The sequence below is a fragment of the Nematolebias whitei genome, chromosome 13, assembly GCF_014905685.2.
Source record: "Nematolebias whitei isolate Nwh7 chromosome 13, NemWhi1, whole genome shotgun sequence".
Classification (NCBI taxonomy): Eukaryota; Metazoa; Chordata; class Actinopteri; order Cyprinodontiformes; family Rivulidae; genus Nematolebias; species Nematolebias whitei.
This window is the reverse complement of record NC_056510.1, coordinates 29,261,284-29,278,448: the sequence shown is the minus strand read 5'-3', so window position 1 is coordinate 29,278,448 and position 17,165 is coordinate 29,261,284. Positions and strand designations below refer to the sequence as shown.

Genomic DNA, 17,165 nt, shown 5'->3' with positions numbered 1-17,165 from the left:
GGATGAAGATGTTCACATCCTGGACAGAGAGGAACGATGGTTTGAGAGAGGAGTAAAGGAGGCCATCTTTGTGAAAAGAAATCGTCCATCATTAAACAGGGGTGGAGGCCTCCGGGTTCAACTGTCCCCCTCTTACAATGCTGTGATTGCTAGTATCACTCAGCCCTCTGTGAGTAGTAAACAGCCATCAGTGTGCTAATGACCCATTGTTAGGCTGATGGTCCTTCTTGAGCATGTGATCAGCTGGTTTTGGTTGTCAGCAGCAAACTGGTTGATCCACCCTGAGAAGGTGCTATTTAAGAGACTGAGCTGAAAACAGCACCTCAGACTGAGGAAGTCTCTTGGATGAGAGACGAAACGTTTCTAGATTTTTTTTGCTTGGTTTTGTTTTTGTTTTTTTGAATGTCCAGAGGACCAGATTGAACTTTTTTGGATTTTTCTACCTGGATTATTGAGCATGCATCAGGATATTATTTATGTAGATTGTAAAGAGAGTGGATCCTAAGACAGAGCCTTGTGGCACACCATTGTTGACTGTTAAATAACTAGAAGAAGTACCATTATGGATGACATTCATGACTAGTTTGACTAGTTAGTTAATATTTTTAAATTGGTTCAGATTCTTTGTTTGAAAGATTCTCACATATTGGACCGTTTTGGGCACACCCAGTGGTCTGCTGAGGTTCTGTTGCCTTTTTGCCTTCAGTGATGGGCTATACTGTTTGTTCCCATGTCAGTGTGTTTGTTTGTGTTTGTGTTTATTTGTGTGCAGCGTTGGCAAAATATAAATTACTGAAGAGATTTTAACAGAATTTTCAGAACTAAATTATTAGATGCATCCCTCCACCTGATTTAGCACAAAATAGCTGCTACAGCAACTAACAGAAAACACAAAAGTTGCTATAACCAAGCTTTAAATATATTTAGCTAAAGTTTGATGTAGTGGTAGTTGATCGTCATCCTTAACAACATACTCCAAGTACTACAGATCATTATATTTAAGATTTGACCGAAACAGCAACAGTACAACTTTGTAATTTCTCAACATAAAATAATCTTAGTCTAAAGCCTGGTGGGCAACAAGGAATGCTAGGCTTTTAATTTTAATAATTAATTGTTCTAATGTCCTACCTTCTTTAAAGAATAAAGATAAATATACTAAAAGGGCATTTAGGTAATAAAAGTGATTGTAAAATACAACACATGCTGTATATTTTACCTACACTGGTCACGTGTTGTAAGCAGGAATTATAGGATACCATAAACTCTTTTTTTTTGTTAAATGAATGTTAGCTACTAAAATTTTATTTCTTTTTTCTTGTTTCTCAGCATGCCGTCTGATTAAACACAAAGACCATTTCTGTTATTTTCCATTTCAGCTGAAAATAATGGCTTTGACTTTCTTATTGGTGTCAAGAGGCTCTGAATGATAAGGATGAAGTCTTTTCCTCTGCAGGGGGCCAGTTCAACAGCATGGCCCGCTGGGTGCAGGAGGACAATGAGACCGGGATCTACTATGAGACATGGACGGTTCTGTCTGACCCCAGCCCCAACGCATCGGTGTGGTTTGAGTCGTACGACTGTTCCCAGTTTGTCCACCGCACCTACAGGAAGCTGAGGGAGCTGGGAGCCAAACTGTCCAGCCGATCGCAGACCAACTACACCAAGATCTACTTGTACAGCGGAGAGCCCACGTACCTCGGCAACGACAGCGCCATCTTCGGACAGCCCGCCCTGAAAAACCTGGCGGTGGACATCCGTGAGTTTTACCACCATTTCAGGCCGCACCAGTCCTTTGTCGACCTGGCTTTCAGCCTGCTGGAGGCCTACAAGAAGATTGTGCTGGACAAGAGCTTCTACCTCTACTACAACTATGAGTACTGGCACCTGCCAATGAAACCTCCGTACATGAGAATCACATACGAAGAGGTGCCTTTACCTTAACAGCCTACTTGAATTTTTATTATTGTCCACCAGCAAAATGCAGGCGATGACGTTTATATGATTTTTGTAAATGGACTGAAACTGAACTAAGTGCCTTTCTAGTTGAACCAGGACACTCAAAGCATTTTACAATCTGTGCCCTAATTTCAAATTCAATCCAAATTCAGAATTTAACTCAAAATCTTCTAACCTGCAAAGCCCTCAACAACCTAGCTCCACCTTATATTACAGATCTTGTTCTATATTTTCCTAATAGCACTTCACTCTCAGATTGCAGGCTTACTTGTGGTTCCTAGAGTTTCCAAGAGCAGAATGGGAGGCAGATCTTTCAGTTATCAGGCTCCTCTCTTGTGGAACAAACTTCCAGTTTCTGTCTGTGAGGCTGACACCGTGTCCAGTTTTAAGACTTTCCTTTTTGATAAATCCTATAGTTAGGGTTGGCTTGTTATGCTACCATAGCCTTAGACTACTGGAGAACAAACTGACCTAATTTCCTTAAATTAATTGTTAAAATTGACGTTTTCATTTGATACTATTTCTATCTTAACATGTGATTCTTGGCCTGCCATTGTGTATCTGTTGCTCCTTCATGTTCTGCTCAAACCCAGCTGGTCGAAGCAGATGGCCGCTTGTCCTGAGCCTGGTTCTGTTGGAGGTTTCTTCCTCATGAGGGAGTTTTTCCTTTCCACTGTCGCCTTCATGCTTGCTGAAGATGAGAGTTCTGCAAAAGCAGTCTGCTCCTCAGATAAATAATGTTAACGTTTTATGTGTATGAATATTTCTGTTCAGTGTCCTGAGACGACTTCTGTTGTGACTTGGTGCTATAGAAATAAACTGAATTGAATTTACCTACCCACACATGTACACAGCGCTCTGCTACACCTCTAATTGGAATAGATCACTCTTTAAAGACTAATATTAAAGTGCTTTAAATTACACTCGTAGGCTCATCAGAGGAAATGAAGAGTTCAGTGTATTGCTCAGGGACACTTCAACATGACTGGTGGAATCAAACCTCCAACTCATTGGAGGACCACTGCTCTTACCACTCAGCCACAGCCGCCATATTTTATGTGTTTCAGTCTGTTAGCAAAACATTTCATGTGCCAGTGGCCAGGTAAAAAACAAACTTTCATAAAATTATTGGATGGATGTACAGACGACTGCATCGGTTTTACTCAGTCCGTGCAGGCGGTGGTAGCATCTCTGATACGTCCACTAACAGGTAGAATATGATGCAATGTTGAGATTTCTCAGCATGGAATGATCTTAGTTTAAACTCTTCCATTAAAGGTGGCGGGTGATATGCATTCCTTAAAGGATTGTTAGGATCTGCAGTTGAAATGTTTATGATTTGGACGTTTGGTTCAACCTAAAGGTGTTTTCGTTGTGACATCACAGGTTCCTCTGGAAGACATGGACATGTGAACAGTTTTTTAACTCTTCATCATCATGTTGTTTCTGGTTCTGAGCAATATCTTTTAATCCTTTTACATTTAAAAAAATAAAAATGAATTACATGTATTCAGATCTGTCCTGTTTAACTACACATTTTCATGTGTTTTTTAATTGTTTTTTAACAAATGACCACTTTTTGGAATATTTGCATAATTTAAGTTGTTTCAGTGTAAATTAATAAAATCAGTAATACAAAAATACAGTCACAATATTTTATTTCAGTAAAAGACCACATGTTGGAAACAATTTAAATTTAAAGACAGGTGACCAACAAATCAAAATTGACAAAACTGTTGTTTTGTTTTTGCTATAAAGAAGCAAATTAAAGAGCAACGCTGCCAACACTTCTAAGAAGTTTAAAGAACTCTGTAAACAGAAGTTTTAAAGAATTTATGACAATAATTCTGGTGAATACATAAGATTCACCCTCGTAGTTTGTATTTTTTAATGAGAAACACGGTTCACTCATTCAGCTCAGATTCCAATAAAGCTGACAGAAAAATGCAGCAAAATTTTAAGAAAAAAACAACTGAAGCAAATTCACTTTGCAGCAACCACTGCACTAATTCAGAAAATATGCAGGCGATACGTTCCCGTGTCTTTGACATGAACAGCCACTTCCATGAAACTAAAATCAAACGCTTCAGTAAAACCGAGGTGCATCTGCACCTCTTGAAATGTCTCCGTTTCAGTCTATTCCAAATAGAGCTCCGATTAAACAGAATAGTCTTTTAAACACATCCTTATAACAAGTCTGTACACCAACAACTTTATGAAAAATACACGTTCATTTTTCCACTTAAACGCAGTTAAGCTTTTAACATATACATAGTATGCAAGTTAAAGAGTTTGAGTATAATTCTAATAAAAATAGCTCAGTGTGCTCTTGTCATGATTTTGTGTTTTTCAAACAAATCATTTGTTTGTGGGGGGGTTAAATTTTGTGATTTAAAATCAGAGGGTGTAATACAAAGCAAGAGCAAATCTTTTCGTGATCTAACCACGCTCCAACTTGTTGTCTGGGTAAAGACAACTCCTTCACTATCCTCATTTATACACTTTTTGTGGAGAAAACCAAAATCTTAAGTCAGTGGGAGTGAACTTTGTGACCACTTATGTGCAACAAAACTACAGCGACAACAGGTAAACACAAAATCTCACTGCTTGTCTGCATTTCTTATTTACCTCAAACACACAAGTTGATGTGAAAGATAGTTGCCACGCAGCTTAGCTTCTCTAGCGACTAGTCGGAAAACGCTCTCCAAAACTCTGGTTTTAGGAAAGACGAGAGCTGCTGCTTAGGCAAACACTGAACCCCCACAGGGTGAAACCAAGAAACAAGTACATTTCTATTCATAAGAATCAAACACAAAGTGCTTTATATACACATACACACTTCCCTCTTAAAGGAAAAAAAATAAGTTTCACTCATCTGACTCGCCACGTCTCGTTTGTAATGAATGAATGTGAGGGCTGTAAGGACTGCTTCGTTTAAAAAAACGAGTGATAAACCACTGGTCCTCCTAACGGAGGATGGAGAGCTTCATCAAACAAATAGAAGATACAACTGAAACCTATACAGGATTGTTAATTAATTCATTTAATGTACCTGAATGTGAATTTTAAGCTGAAGTTGCAAGTTTTGTGCTAAAAACACTTTGTTCTTCCAAATTCATCCAGCAATGAACACATTCAGTATGTACAGAAAGTCATTTGACTTTCCCCCTCAGTAATTACAGCGTTAATATTTGCAGACACTGTTGCTGTCGTCTGATTCAGCAGTACAGTATAACTAATCATCAAAATCTTAGCTTCACGCGGCCATAACTTGATTTGGTTTACAGGTAAGGTGCGTAGAAGTCCTCTCACATTACAGAAACCTTCTTTTACCAACAGGAAAAGTCGTGTTTCCAGCTAATACACACATTGTGTGATGAACAAAAGGGAGAAACATTCTGAATAAATTGAAAAATATAAAAGTTCTGTTATGCTAATAACCACTGTACACTTTCATATCACATATCTCACTAGATACACATTTTGTTTCTCCAACAACATTTAACGTTGCCAAAAAGAAGAAGTTTGAGCGTGAGTTCAGGTGGGTGGGAAAAGTATGTAAATTCTGTTTAAAAACGAGGTGTAGGACCCAGCTACTCCACAGCTAAATTCTCTCTGCACAAACACAAAATCACACTTTATCACTGCTTATGTTCAGGCCTGTCACGATAACAAATTTTGCTGGGTGATTAATTGTCTCAGAAATTATTGCGATAAACGATAATACTGTTTGAAATTTAACAACAGTTAGTAATTACTGTCAAACTTAAGAAGAAATGTTGGTTAATTTTAGCGTGAAGTACATTTTTTTGACCACTGGATGACAGTATAAGACTGTTTGAACCGAAGGATGGATAGTGAGGGAGCGAGCAGAGTGTCTCTAAGAAAAATGGGAGGGAGGCCCCTTCACGTGACATGGGCTGTCACTCCTTCCTTTTTTCGGTTCTCAAGAAGGCGGCACTCGATGTGGTTAAGAGTTCTTTAGCAAAGCTTTTAATAAAAATAATTAAAAAAAAACAGTAAAGTTCTCAGCTTCTTTTTGCAGAGGAAAAACAACTTTTTGCACAAAGGAACGGGCTTCAACCGTGAATTTTGGAGCTTCGACAAGACGTAGGGTTTTCCCCCCCCCCCCCGAGGTCGGCCAGTTAGCTTAGCTCGTAGCTTAGCTTCTCAGCTTAGCTGCTTTTAACAATCCAAAAACGTGATTTTGGACGATTAAAAGGGATTTTAAAGAGAAAGGGAGGGGTCAGTGAAGAGCCTTTTGGGAGTTGAGCCATGTCAACCAGTAGAAAGGGGGAGACACAAAGAAACGATAAAGACGATAAATGAAAATTAGGTTGAAAATTTTAATTTATCATGCGAATAATTGATTTATTTTTTTATCACGACAGGCCTACTTTTGTTCACCTAACACTTCAGCCATTACCTCAAGAGCCACACTGTGTCAGGGAACAGAGCTTCCATATCGGACCGTCGTAAAGAGGCCCCGCAGTAGTGCACCAACATGCAGTTGTGCACCAACATGCAGTTGTGCACCAACATGCAGTTGTGCACCAACATGCAGTTGTGCACCAACATGCAGTTGTGCACCAACATGCAGTTGTGCACCAACATGCAGTTGTGCCCCAACATGCAGTAGTGCACCAACATGCAGTTGTGCCCCAACATGCAGTAGTGCACCAACATGCAGTTGTGCCCCAACATGCAGTAGTGCACCAACATGCAGTTGTGCACCAACATGCAGTTGTGCACCAACATGCAGTTGTGCAACCTTGCGGTCCTGATGTACTTAAAAAAATAAAATATCTGCACTCACACTCCGTCCTGATCCAGACCATCACAGCCAAAATAAAATGATCATAAAACTGAATTTAAGTGTTATAGAAGTGTTGATTTTCTTCCACCTGCTCCATCGTAGTGAGAAATCCGTTGCATAGTTTTGTTTGCAGTTTTTCTTGACAACAAGAGGCAGAAATTACAGTGGCGTGGTGGAGTTTGGGCGTCACGTTTGTTTGGGCGGCCCTGCTTTTCCCTCCAAGCTAGAGTTCTGCTCGCCGTGTTAGCACAGGAAGTTTCACTACAGCGGAGTTTAAACACTTTTCGACCCGTTATTGTTCCACAAGAACGACGACGTGCTGAACTCTGCCCTCGGCGTTCTCCTACCAGGTCGGCATCATGTCTGGGAACCAGACCCGGCCCAGGTGCTTCGACACCTCCCAGTGAATCTCATCCAGTGAGTATTTGTGATCTGGAATCAGCACCTCCTCCATGATGGACAGCTGGGACAGCCTCCTGCCACACATTTTCACAAACTCCACAAACGCGCTGCAGGACACCTCGCACTCCCCCAGGCCGATGGCCGAGAGCTGAGTGCAGTGTTTGGCGATGCGGATCAGCTCCTCATCCAGAGGGCGCAGACCGTTGGCGCACACGACCAGCTCTACCAGACGGGGGCAATGCAGGCCAACCCGACCTAGGACCTCCTTGCTGACCGAGCGGCCAAAGTAGAGGTGTGTGACAGGGACCTCCTCGTTGAAGAACGGTCCAAACTCTTCCTCGTAGAGGAAGAAGTACATGACCAGGTTAAATTTGGGTGAGTGGCGCACCATGGCGTCCCAGCTGCTCTTCTTGATGGTGTGGAAGTGCTGGCCTGGGTTCTCGCTCACCGCATCAATACGCAGGTGCTCCAGGTGAACGTGTTTCTCTGAGGAGAGGGCCAGGAGGAGATCATCACTGAGGAGGTGGTAGTTCAGCGCAAGCTCTCTCAAACCGTGACACTGGTCTGCCACACACAGGATTCCTGAAAGCAGAAACAGAACCGGTCATTTTTAGTGCAAACCAACTGGATCAACCCTGTTTTTAATTTCATGTTTGAGAACAAGAGCATCCGTTGTATTTGGCTGGAAAGCTACAGCTCAATCAACAGACTGTGCTGGAAATAAAAATTAAAAATTCTCAGGAAAATGTGTCAGCAAGAAACCACATAACAGTTTATTCAGAATTACTGCCACAGTATGAAACCACAACGCTGAAGACAGCAGAACTAAAACTACAGGCTCTAAAACCAAAAGACAAACTAGTCTTGTGACTTAAAATAGGAAACACCCTCGTGATGAAGAGGCACGACAGCTCACTGTTTAGAGCTGATGCCTCTCAGCGAGAGTCAATGGTTCGTCTCCTGATCCTTCTGTGGGCTGCATCCACAGACCAAAAACATGCATGTTACAACAATTGGTAACTCTAAATTTCCATAGGTGTGGCTTAAAGTGTGAATGGCTTTTGTCTCCATGTGTTGCTGTGATGAACTGGAGACCTGTCCCAAGTGTCCCCGCCTCTCACACAGTGACTGCTGGACATACACACCAGCTACGGCTTTAACAGACTACTCAAGTAATCTACACATCGATTCCTAAGACATCCATCAAGTTTTTAAATTTCCCGTCGAGTATTCGTAGTGATGTCATTGCATCATGTGATCTGTACCGGGCGCGGGTTACAAAATAGATTCCTCCAAGCAGACGGATGGCGTGGAGCAGGCCCGGTCTTGGCAAACAGGTAGAAATGCATCAATAGTATGGAAATATTTCACTAAAGATGAATCTTCTGGTTCAACTACCGCAAGGAAACAGAAAATGAATCAACTTCCTGTTTGGAGCTCTGCAAACCGGTGTTACACCACAGTTTGTGACCACCGTATATTGTGACCATAGGAGGTGGTGTTGCATGCACAGGTCACAGAATATGGTGCAACACCGGGTTCAATCAACGAACGAGAACCAGCTTCCTCTGACCTTGTTTCACAAACAAAAGGCAAAACATATTAATCTCTACAACTAAACCTAATAAACCTAATGCGCAACACTGCGGGCAGTGGTGCAGGGTGCTTGTCTGCCCCACTGTTTTTAGTTTCGTTATTTGTGTGTCGCACATTTCTTTCACTTTTGCAGCTTAATAATAAAAACTAATAGTTTTGTTTTTCCTGTGACTTATTTGCAGTAATAAATGATAAATAAATAAGTGATAAATGGTAGGAGCATAATATACGCTCCCAATGTTTTGTTGGTCTTTTTATGTAAATAATGACTTTTTTTGTGGTTTTATTTATTTCATCTTGAGATTCTATGACGTCATCAACTACTCGAGTTCTACTCAAGTTTTATTATGTTAATGTTGAGTTTTAAAATTATGTAGTCGTTCAACCCCCAACACCAGCTGCCCCGTGACTATAACAGAAGACAATAACATAAGAAACCTGCTATTATAAGGTTCAGCACGTCTGTGTTCCTCTCACTGTACCTGCAGGGGAGACATGAGGACAGCTGCTCATCTTCAGCAGCTTCAGGGTGTCACTGTTGTTGGCTACCAGCACCTTCAGGGAGGGATCGTCAACCGGCGTGTCGTCAATCTTCAGGGAAGACAACGATTTGGAGTTGACGAACACCACAGTGAGAGCCGAGATAAAATGAGACTGTGGACAAGGACAAACACAACAGTGATTTCAATACAATTTTTTCTAAAATAAATCTTTGTAACATTAGATTTAAAAAAAACTAATTTGTGTCCAGTTTGTTCACAAAAACTTAAAGTACTGACTGCAATACTGGTGACGTGAATGAGTTAACTGCACAAGATTATCCTAAACGCATAATTAATCTACATAAATTATAATTCTATAACAACAAATAGCAATATAAGTACTTGTAACCTCTAGGAATTGGCTACCGATGACAGAACCAGCAAGATATTTTCATTGCGTCACAAACCACTAAGCAGAATTTAACAGCTTGATGACAGAAAACTGTAGCTTACGCAGTGTAATAAGACAAAAAGGTTACTAAACTGCACCAAAACATGTTTAGGCAAGCTCAAAACCCTTCATTCAAGTATGTAATAACATATACAATGATAATCAGCTTCAGATAAGTGAGAAAAGTCTAAAAATAAAATGTTTAAATGTTTAATATATAGCAAGGAGTCGGTATGTTTGTAAAATGTACCTTGTTCTTAAAAATAATTTTAAAAAGACGGTTCTTCCCGTGCTCATAGACCACTCACATGTACGTTGAAGGTTTCAGGCTTCTCTGAGGTCAGCATTAAGAGTTTCCACAAATACATGTGACCGTTTACCGGGTTACTCAGATTTTTTTTTTTAAGTTCACGAAGAGAACTCTGTGCACTCACAAATACCAAACAACAATTTTGCAAATAACATCCTGTATCTTTTTAAGGCCAGTTGAAGTACATCTGACCTTGTCTGGGTGCAAAACAGACATTTTTGTAGCTTTATCTGTAGATGAGAATATTTGCTTCATTGTCACAATTTCAAAACAAAGAAAATCTATAACCAATGCCAAATAAAACAAAACAAAAAAAAATGTGGCATTAAATTGTGTGCCATTTTGTTTAACTTTTTAATACTAACACAGAAAAAATGGGATACAAATTTAAACTACGATTGTTGACTTTAACTATACCTTTGGAACCTCCATGAAACTGGGCCGGGCTGTGGAGATGAGCCCCAAGGTCTTGAGCGAGCAGTTCACCAACTGAGAAAGAATATTACACGCCGCCTCTGCAGACTCTGTGCTACTGTCCACCTGAAGAAAAGAAATCACTGCATAACACTTCAAGAAGATTAAAAAACTAAATGTAAGCTTAAAATAAAAAAATAAAAATGTGATTTTCTATATTTACCTTGAAGCTGACGTACTGGAGGTGGTTGGAGTGCCTCTTTATGATCTGCTTGATGAGGTCTGGATGTGTGGCTTTTAGGTACGAGCTCGCCGGCTGATTCAGCTCAAACTCGAAGCATCTCCACAGCTCGGGCATGTGAAAAGCCTGGTTCCACCCCCGGCACACCTGGGAGGCATATGCCCGGTCGAGCAGTGGAAGGTACTGGAAGATGTGCAGCAGAAGCTCCTGAGGCAGCAGAGACCAGTCACAGTCCCGCGACCCACTGGTCACCACTGCCTCAGGCTCCTCGCTCATCTGCGTCCGCACCTTCTTGCACACGTCTGGTGAGCTTTCGCCGGTGCGGTTATCGCTGACCTCCTCTCCTCCTTTCATCCGTTTCATCCTAAAAGATGATATGAAATGATTTTTAAAGTCCAGAGAGTCCTACTCACCTATAAATGTACATCACAGCAAAAAAAAAAAAAACAACTAAGGAATAAATGTGTCTTTTTCCCTTTCTTTCTGTTTGGCAGATTTTATTTGATAATTATTTATCTTTATTCCAGCATAAAGTCCTCCTAAAATGTCATTACATCACTATAAATCAATAGTACCTTGATACATAAGTTACTCTTATTGTGAACTCTGAAGCACCTCCAGAAAATATCAAATGCCATCATTAACACATTTTGCTTGTAAAGAGTCAAGACAGCCTCTCTCAACTTCAGAACCATAAACCTTGAAATCCATTTTTCTGAAAATCAAAAACTAATTAGACTCATTTTGAACAAAATACATCCTTTTTTTTCCATTTCAGACATGCCGATGTGCTGAAAACTGAGAGGTATTTATGCAGTCAAACTGGTTCAGGTTACATTTCTGGATGCAGTAGACTCTGGGTTGAGAGATCATTTGTCGAGGTATTCCTGAGCCCAATCATGATGATGTTAGTCTGCCTTCAGGCCCAGGCCTCCCTTGCAAAAGAGATCTGTGATGTCAATGGGATTTGCCTGGTTAAATAAAGGTTAATAAATAAATCAATAAAGTTGATAGTAACTCGCTGGAAGGTCAGAGCCATCAGGCTTGGCCTTTAGATACTGACATTTCCTGGGACTTAAGTAGATGAACATGCTAAAATATGATCTGATAGTTGAGTTTTATGATTGTTTTTATAATCAGTTAAGTTAAAACTTACTTTAACATTGAAAGCTTTTAAATTTATCTTCTTATCTCACAGGTCTGACACAATGTATCAAACAGTCTTCCTTGTACTTTATTCCCACCTTACTGTTTGCTTGTTTTTTTAGATTCAGCTCATTTAAATTTAAATTCATCTTTTCCCATTTCCCAGTTCTGCTTAATTTATGAGCCATATAATTTGCAATTAATTAGGTTACTTAGTACAATGATCGAGCTATTTGCTACACAACACATTTTACAGTAGCTTTTGTCTTTCTCCCAAATATGTGACAATACTACAGAAATTATTTTTTTAAATGTTTTTATTAATTTACTTTTCTTTTGTGCGGTTTTACTTTTTAAAGTGTGTTTTAAAAAGTTTAAGGAACTTTATTTTGTCCTATAAAAGAGATATACTACTTGTATAAATCTGGTTCTATTTATTTCCAATTACTTCGATCCAGTAATAAGGATTTTTTTTTCTGTGACAAAGCAACGAAGCCCTAAGGCTTTTTCAATTCAATTCAAAAATACTTTATTAATCCCAGAGGGAAATTATATGTAGTGGTAACTCATCATCCTGGTTTCGTTAAAGAGTTGTTATAGATGCTGATGGTTGTGGGCAGGAAGGATCTCTGGTAGCATCTGTCCTACAGCAGATCTGAAGAAGCCTCTGACTGAAGACATTGTTGTTGTATGACAGTCTGATGAAGAGGATGCTGAGGGTTGTCTATAATGTTCTTCATTTTATGAAGAATCCTTCTTTGTACAATCATCTCCAAAGGTTTTAGAGGAGTCCCCAGAACTGAGCCAGCCTTCTTTATGAGCTTGGTGATCTTTTTTAAGGTCACTTGCTCTGGTGCTGCTCCCCCAGCAGATGATGGCAGAAGAGATGGCACTCTCTACAACAGACTTATAGAAGATATGCAGCGTCTTGCTGCAAACGTTGAAGGACTTCAGCTTCCTCAAGAAGTACAGTCTGCTCTGTCCCTTCTTGTAGACAGCTTCACTGTTGCATTTCCAGTCCAGTCTGTTGTCCAGGTGAACCCCAAGGTATTTATACTTCTCCACCACCTCCACTTCTTCTCCCATGATGGAAATAGGGTTGGATCTGTTCCTGATTCTCCTGAAATCTACAATCATCTCCTTTGTTTTGTTCACATTCAAGATGAGATGATTGTTTCCAAACAATGCCACAAAGTGGTCCACCAGTTCCCTGGACTCAGCTTCTTGTCCATCTCTGATACACCCAACTACTGCAGAGTCATCAGAATATTTCTGCAGATGACAGGAGTCTGTTTTGTACTGGAAATCTGAGGTGTACAGAGTGAAAAGGAATGGTGAGAGTACAGTCCCCTGTGGTGCTCCTGAGCTACTGACCACCTGGTTAGACACACAACCCTTCAGTCTCACAAACTGTGGCCTGTCCGTCGGGTAGTCTTTGATCCAGGTGATTGTTGAGGCCTCCGAGTCTTCTGAAGTTTCTGACAAAGCAAATCAGGCTGGATTGTGTTAAATGCACTGGAGAAATCAAAGAACATGACTCTCACAGTGCTGTCTGCCTTTTCTAGATGACAGTGAGTTTGCTGAAGCAGGTGTATGATGGCATCTTCAACTCCAAGTCCACGCCGATAAGCAAACTGCAGTGGGTCCTGGTGTGTGCTTGTTTGTTTAGTCATGTGGGCCAAGTTTGGCTCTGTCCAGGCTTCCATCCTTCTGATCCTCCTTTTGCTTGAAGCCTGTGATCTTTTTCATCCCTGACCACACCTCTCTGATATTGTTCTGCTGGAGCTTGCTCTCCAGCTTCTTCTTGTACACCTCCTTGCCGTTTCTGATCTTGACTTTTAGTTGCTTCTGTATACTCCTCAATAATTCCTCGTCTCCCTCCCTGAAGGTTCTTTTTTTTCTGGTTTAGCAGTTCCTTCAGGTCAGTGGTGATCCAGGGTTTGTTATTGGGGAAGCATCTCACTGTTCTGGTGGGGATGGTGTTGTTTACACAGAAGTTTATATAGTCGGTCACACACTCAGTCATGGCATTGATGTCCTCTCCATTTGGCTGGCACAGTGCATCCCAGTCTGTAGCCTCAAAACAACCCCGCAGGGCTTCTTCATCTTCCGTTGACCATTGTCTCACTGTTCTCGTTATTGCAGGTTGTCTCTGAACAAGGGGTTTATAATTTGAGCAGAGAAGCACAAGATTGTGATCTGATTTGCCAAGAGGAGGTCTTGCTTTAGCGATGTATGAATCCTTGACGTTTGCATAAAACAAGTCCAGCGTTTTGTTTTCTCTGGTAGAGCAGCTGACAAACTGTTGGAATATCGGAAGTGTAGCAGAGAGTGCGACATGATTAAAATCCACAAATATTGCAACAAACGCACTAGGGTGTTGTGTCTGAAGCTTAGCAACCTCTGAGCTGATGACATCACACGCAGTCTCAGCGACAGCATTGGGTGGAATATTAACAGTTGCCAAAATAACACTGGTGAACTCTCTTAGCAAATAATATGGACGACAACTTAGTGCTAACAGTTCAGTATCTGGACTGCAGAGATGACACTTCACAGTAACATGTCCATGATTACACCATCTGTTGTTCACAAGCACTGCCAACCCACCTCCTTTGCTTTTGCCACTCCTCTTTAAATCTCTATCTGCTCCTATGGTCAGAAAGTCTGGCAGAGAAACGCTGGAGTCGGGGATATGATCCTGTAGCCATGTCTCAGTGAAACACATAACACTGCATTCCCGATACTCTGGATGGGTCCTTGTTAGGGCTTGAAGTTCATCCAACTTGTTTCCCAGCAATCTCACATTGCCCATCATGATCGATGGAAGAGATGGTTTGAACTTCATTCTTTTCTCTTTCCCTCTCTTCTTTGCTCCTGCTCTGCATCCACGACACCTCCTTTTCAACTCATTTGGGATTTGGGGCTATAGTTGAGATATTATTTGAGCTTTGGAGAGGGGTGCATCGATAAATCGATTTATCGGCCCCAATTTCCTTAATTTTGAGAAATCGGACGATACTTACATGAGAAACCGATTTTACTGATTTTTAAAGTTTTAATAACAATTGTCTGAATTTCATTTATATTTCAGAGCACTACCTCATGGCCAGTTAAAACAAGCTTGTATTGTTTCTAGGATATTGTTCAAGGGTATGTTTTTCAATAAAATAATATTGGAAAATTGAAGGTGCATTGTGACCTTATAACACCTGACAGTGTTGCTTAGAAAAAACAAAAACAACCTTGTTGTTATGGTTACGTATCATAACAAATGTCCAAAAGCAAAGATATTTCTGTAAAAATCCTTCCAGCTGCACAGCATCTGACACCAGAGGAAATGATCATCTAAAAAAAAAAAGTGATTTATATCCAGAAAAAAGAGGAATTAAAGTTTTCACAAGTAATATCTCAGAATGAAAGTAACAGAGCTACTCCAACATGCAGCCGCCTTGAGCGGTGCAATTCTAGAATTCCTGAGAGAATAACAGTTTAGGGGTTTTTAAACTATCAATGTTTTATTATGAGCATTCATTCATTCATTTCAATTTGAAACAATATTTTTGACGTGGTGTTATTTAGTTTGGGCAAAGAAGCCTGTAAAATAAAGAATAGCATCTTCTTGTTAGTTGTACTTTTATATCAGATTTATTTTGATTATTATTTATTTTGCTCAGTGGTCTGCTTCCTAGATTAAATGTGATTGTTAAATTACACAAAAAAAGAGTAATTATATCCAAATACAATTAAAACATGGACGTGTTGGATTTTAATTTGTGTTTGATGAAGTTTTAAATGAATTACAAAATCAGAAATTTCCATCACGTTATTAAAAAAAGAACTATAATCGTTCAATATACCCTGATACACATTAGCTTAAACTAATGAGACTTTATGAGGCCTAATAGAAATCGTGATAGAGTTATATGGTTTTTACAGGTCACCCATGTAGGATAGTTGTTTTATCAAAATGAATACATAAAGATGAAAATGTGCAACTTTTGCAGATGAACCGGCCGGTAGTGTTGTTAATCTGCATGAGTGAATGAAATGAATGCAACTAAGCTAAGTTTACGATAGCTTGTTTAGCATCACTACTATAAACTCTATCAAGAAAAATGGCTACATAAGTGATACATTATTAGTATAACAACAAGTAATTATATGTTGACATGTTTGCGTTGTTAAGTTAAAGCACTGCAAGCCAGTGTCTTGGCCAAGCCTCCTACCTTGTTGTTTACACACAGCTAGCAAGCTAGCTCAGTAGCTGCTCTCAGGAAAATCCGCGCACACCGACTTCACTCTTCAGCCCGGACCCGCGAAGGAAAAACTCATTCGCACCAACCAGATAACTCGCATCGGAACTCAATTACCGAGCCGTCTGACCACAAAAAATAAGAAAGCGCAACCTTCGCTTGGCTGACCTAATTCCTGCGAGAATTACTCAAAGCCCCACTCAAAACTGAAATGGCGAAGTGTTGTTTTGACAGCACCAGTGCATTATGGGAAAGGGAAAGCAAAATGGCTGTTGGTAAAGATCGTCTATACTCGTATAATGACTCACCAGACTGTAAAATAAAAACTAGGAATATCTCCTGCCTTTTTCCTGAGGTGAGGACAGTGTCGCCACACAAGACGCTGAAAACGCCTGAATAAAACATACCCAAATAAAATTAAATGCTGTTCTTGAACCTTTTGGAGTACTGTACTGGGCTCAAATACCCTGAAATGTAAACTCTGAAAAATAAAGAATTACTATTTTGTAAGGAAGTTTAGTTCTCAAACCTTGGATTCACCAAAAATATTGAATAAATTTGAAATAAACATGGAATAAATTATGACACTCTGAAACTGGCCAGTAAAATCTGATTTTTTTTTTTTTTTTTTTTGGCACAAGTCGAATCTTCAATGCCAATAGTCAAGTAGGCTCGCCAGCAACTACAATCAGCGATCACAATTTGTCCCAAGATGAAATGCTCCTTATCTGTAGGAGCTACTCTCTTTTCCACCGACAACACTATCAGGGTTTTGCATTACGAACCAATCAGATCTGAACCCGAGCGGTGTTCTGTTGTTGGTCTTCTGTGCTAGTCATAGTTTCTCCATCACGTTCGAACATAAGGGTGTCCATAATTACACTTGGCACCAAGACGCCCATAAGTCATAGATCAATGATTGACTTTGTAGTCGTGTCATCTGATTTGTGGCGGTTTGTTTTGGACATTCGGTTGAAGAGAGGAGCCGAGCTGTCAACTGATCACCACCTGATCGTGAATTGGATCAGATGGCAGGAGAAGATGCCGGACAGACCTGCTAGACCCGAACGTGTAGGGAGGGTTTGCCATGCC

At 40.3% G+C, this 17,165-nt stretch overlaps 2 protein-coding genes across 2 annotated transcripts; one reads left to right on the top strand and one right to left on the bottom strand.

Moving 5' to 3' along the window:
* The first annotated feature begins 1,402 nt into the window (after positions 1-1,402).
* On the top strand, positions 1,403-2,202 carry cln5 (CLN5 intracellular trafficking protein). Its single transcript, XM_037686588.1, has one exon. The coding sequence runs from the start codon at positions 1,474-1,476 to the stop codon at positions 1,942-1,944; it is 471 nt and encodes a 156-aa protein (XP_037542516.1). The 5' UTR covers positions 1,403-1,473; the 3' UTR covers positions 1,945-2,202.
* A 4,669-nt stretch (positions 2,203-6,871) lies between these two features.
* Positions 6,872-16,308, bottom strand: fbxl3a (F-box and leucine-rich repeat protein 3a). The gene is made up of 5 exons (XM_037687050.1): positions 16,047-16,308; positions 10,654-11,035; positions 10,434-10,556; positions 9,256-9,427; positions 6,872-7,759 (listed from the first exon to the last, which is right to left on the bottom strand). Exons 2-5 carry the CDS (start codon positions 11,032-11,034, stop codon positions 7,119-7,121), a joined length of 1,317 nt encoding a protein of 438 aa, XP_037542978.1. The 5' UTR covers position 11,035; positions 16,047-16,308; the 3' UTR covers positions 6,872-7,118.
* Between the last annotated feature and the right edge of the window lie 857 nt (positions 16,309-17,165).

What these genes read in the sequence shown, in the direction of transcription:
- fbxl3a (XM_037687050.1), bottom strand. Translation starts at nt 11,034, where the DNA reads ATGAAACGGATGAAAGGAGGAGAGGAGGTCAGCGATAACCGCACCGGC. An exon ending in TCCAGTACGTCAGCTTCAAG is followed by an intron (nt 10,557 to 10,653) that starts GTAAATATAGAA and finishes TCTTTTCTTCAG; the next exon opens with GTGGACAGTAGCACAGAGTC. An exon ending in TCCTCATGTCTCCCCTGCAG is followed by an intron (nt 7,760 to 9,255) that starts GTACAGTGAGAG and finishes TTCTGCTTTCAG; the next exon opens with GAATCCTGTGTGTGGCAGAC.
- cln5 (XM_037686588.1), top strand. Translation starts at nt 1,474, where the DNA reads ATGGCCCGCTGGGTGCAGGAGGACAATGAGACCGGGATCTACTATGAG.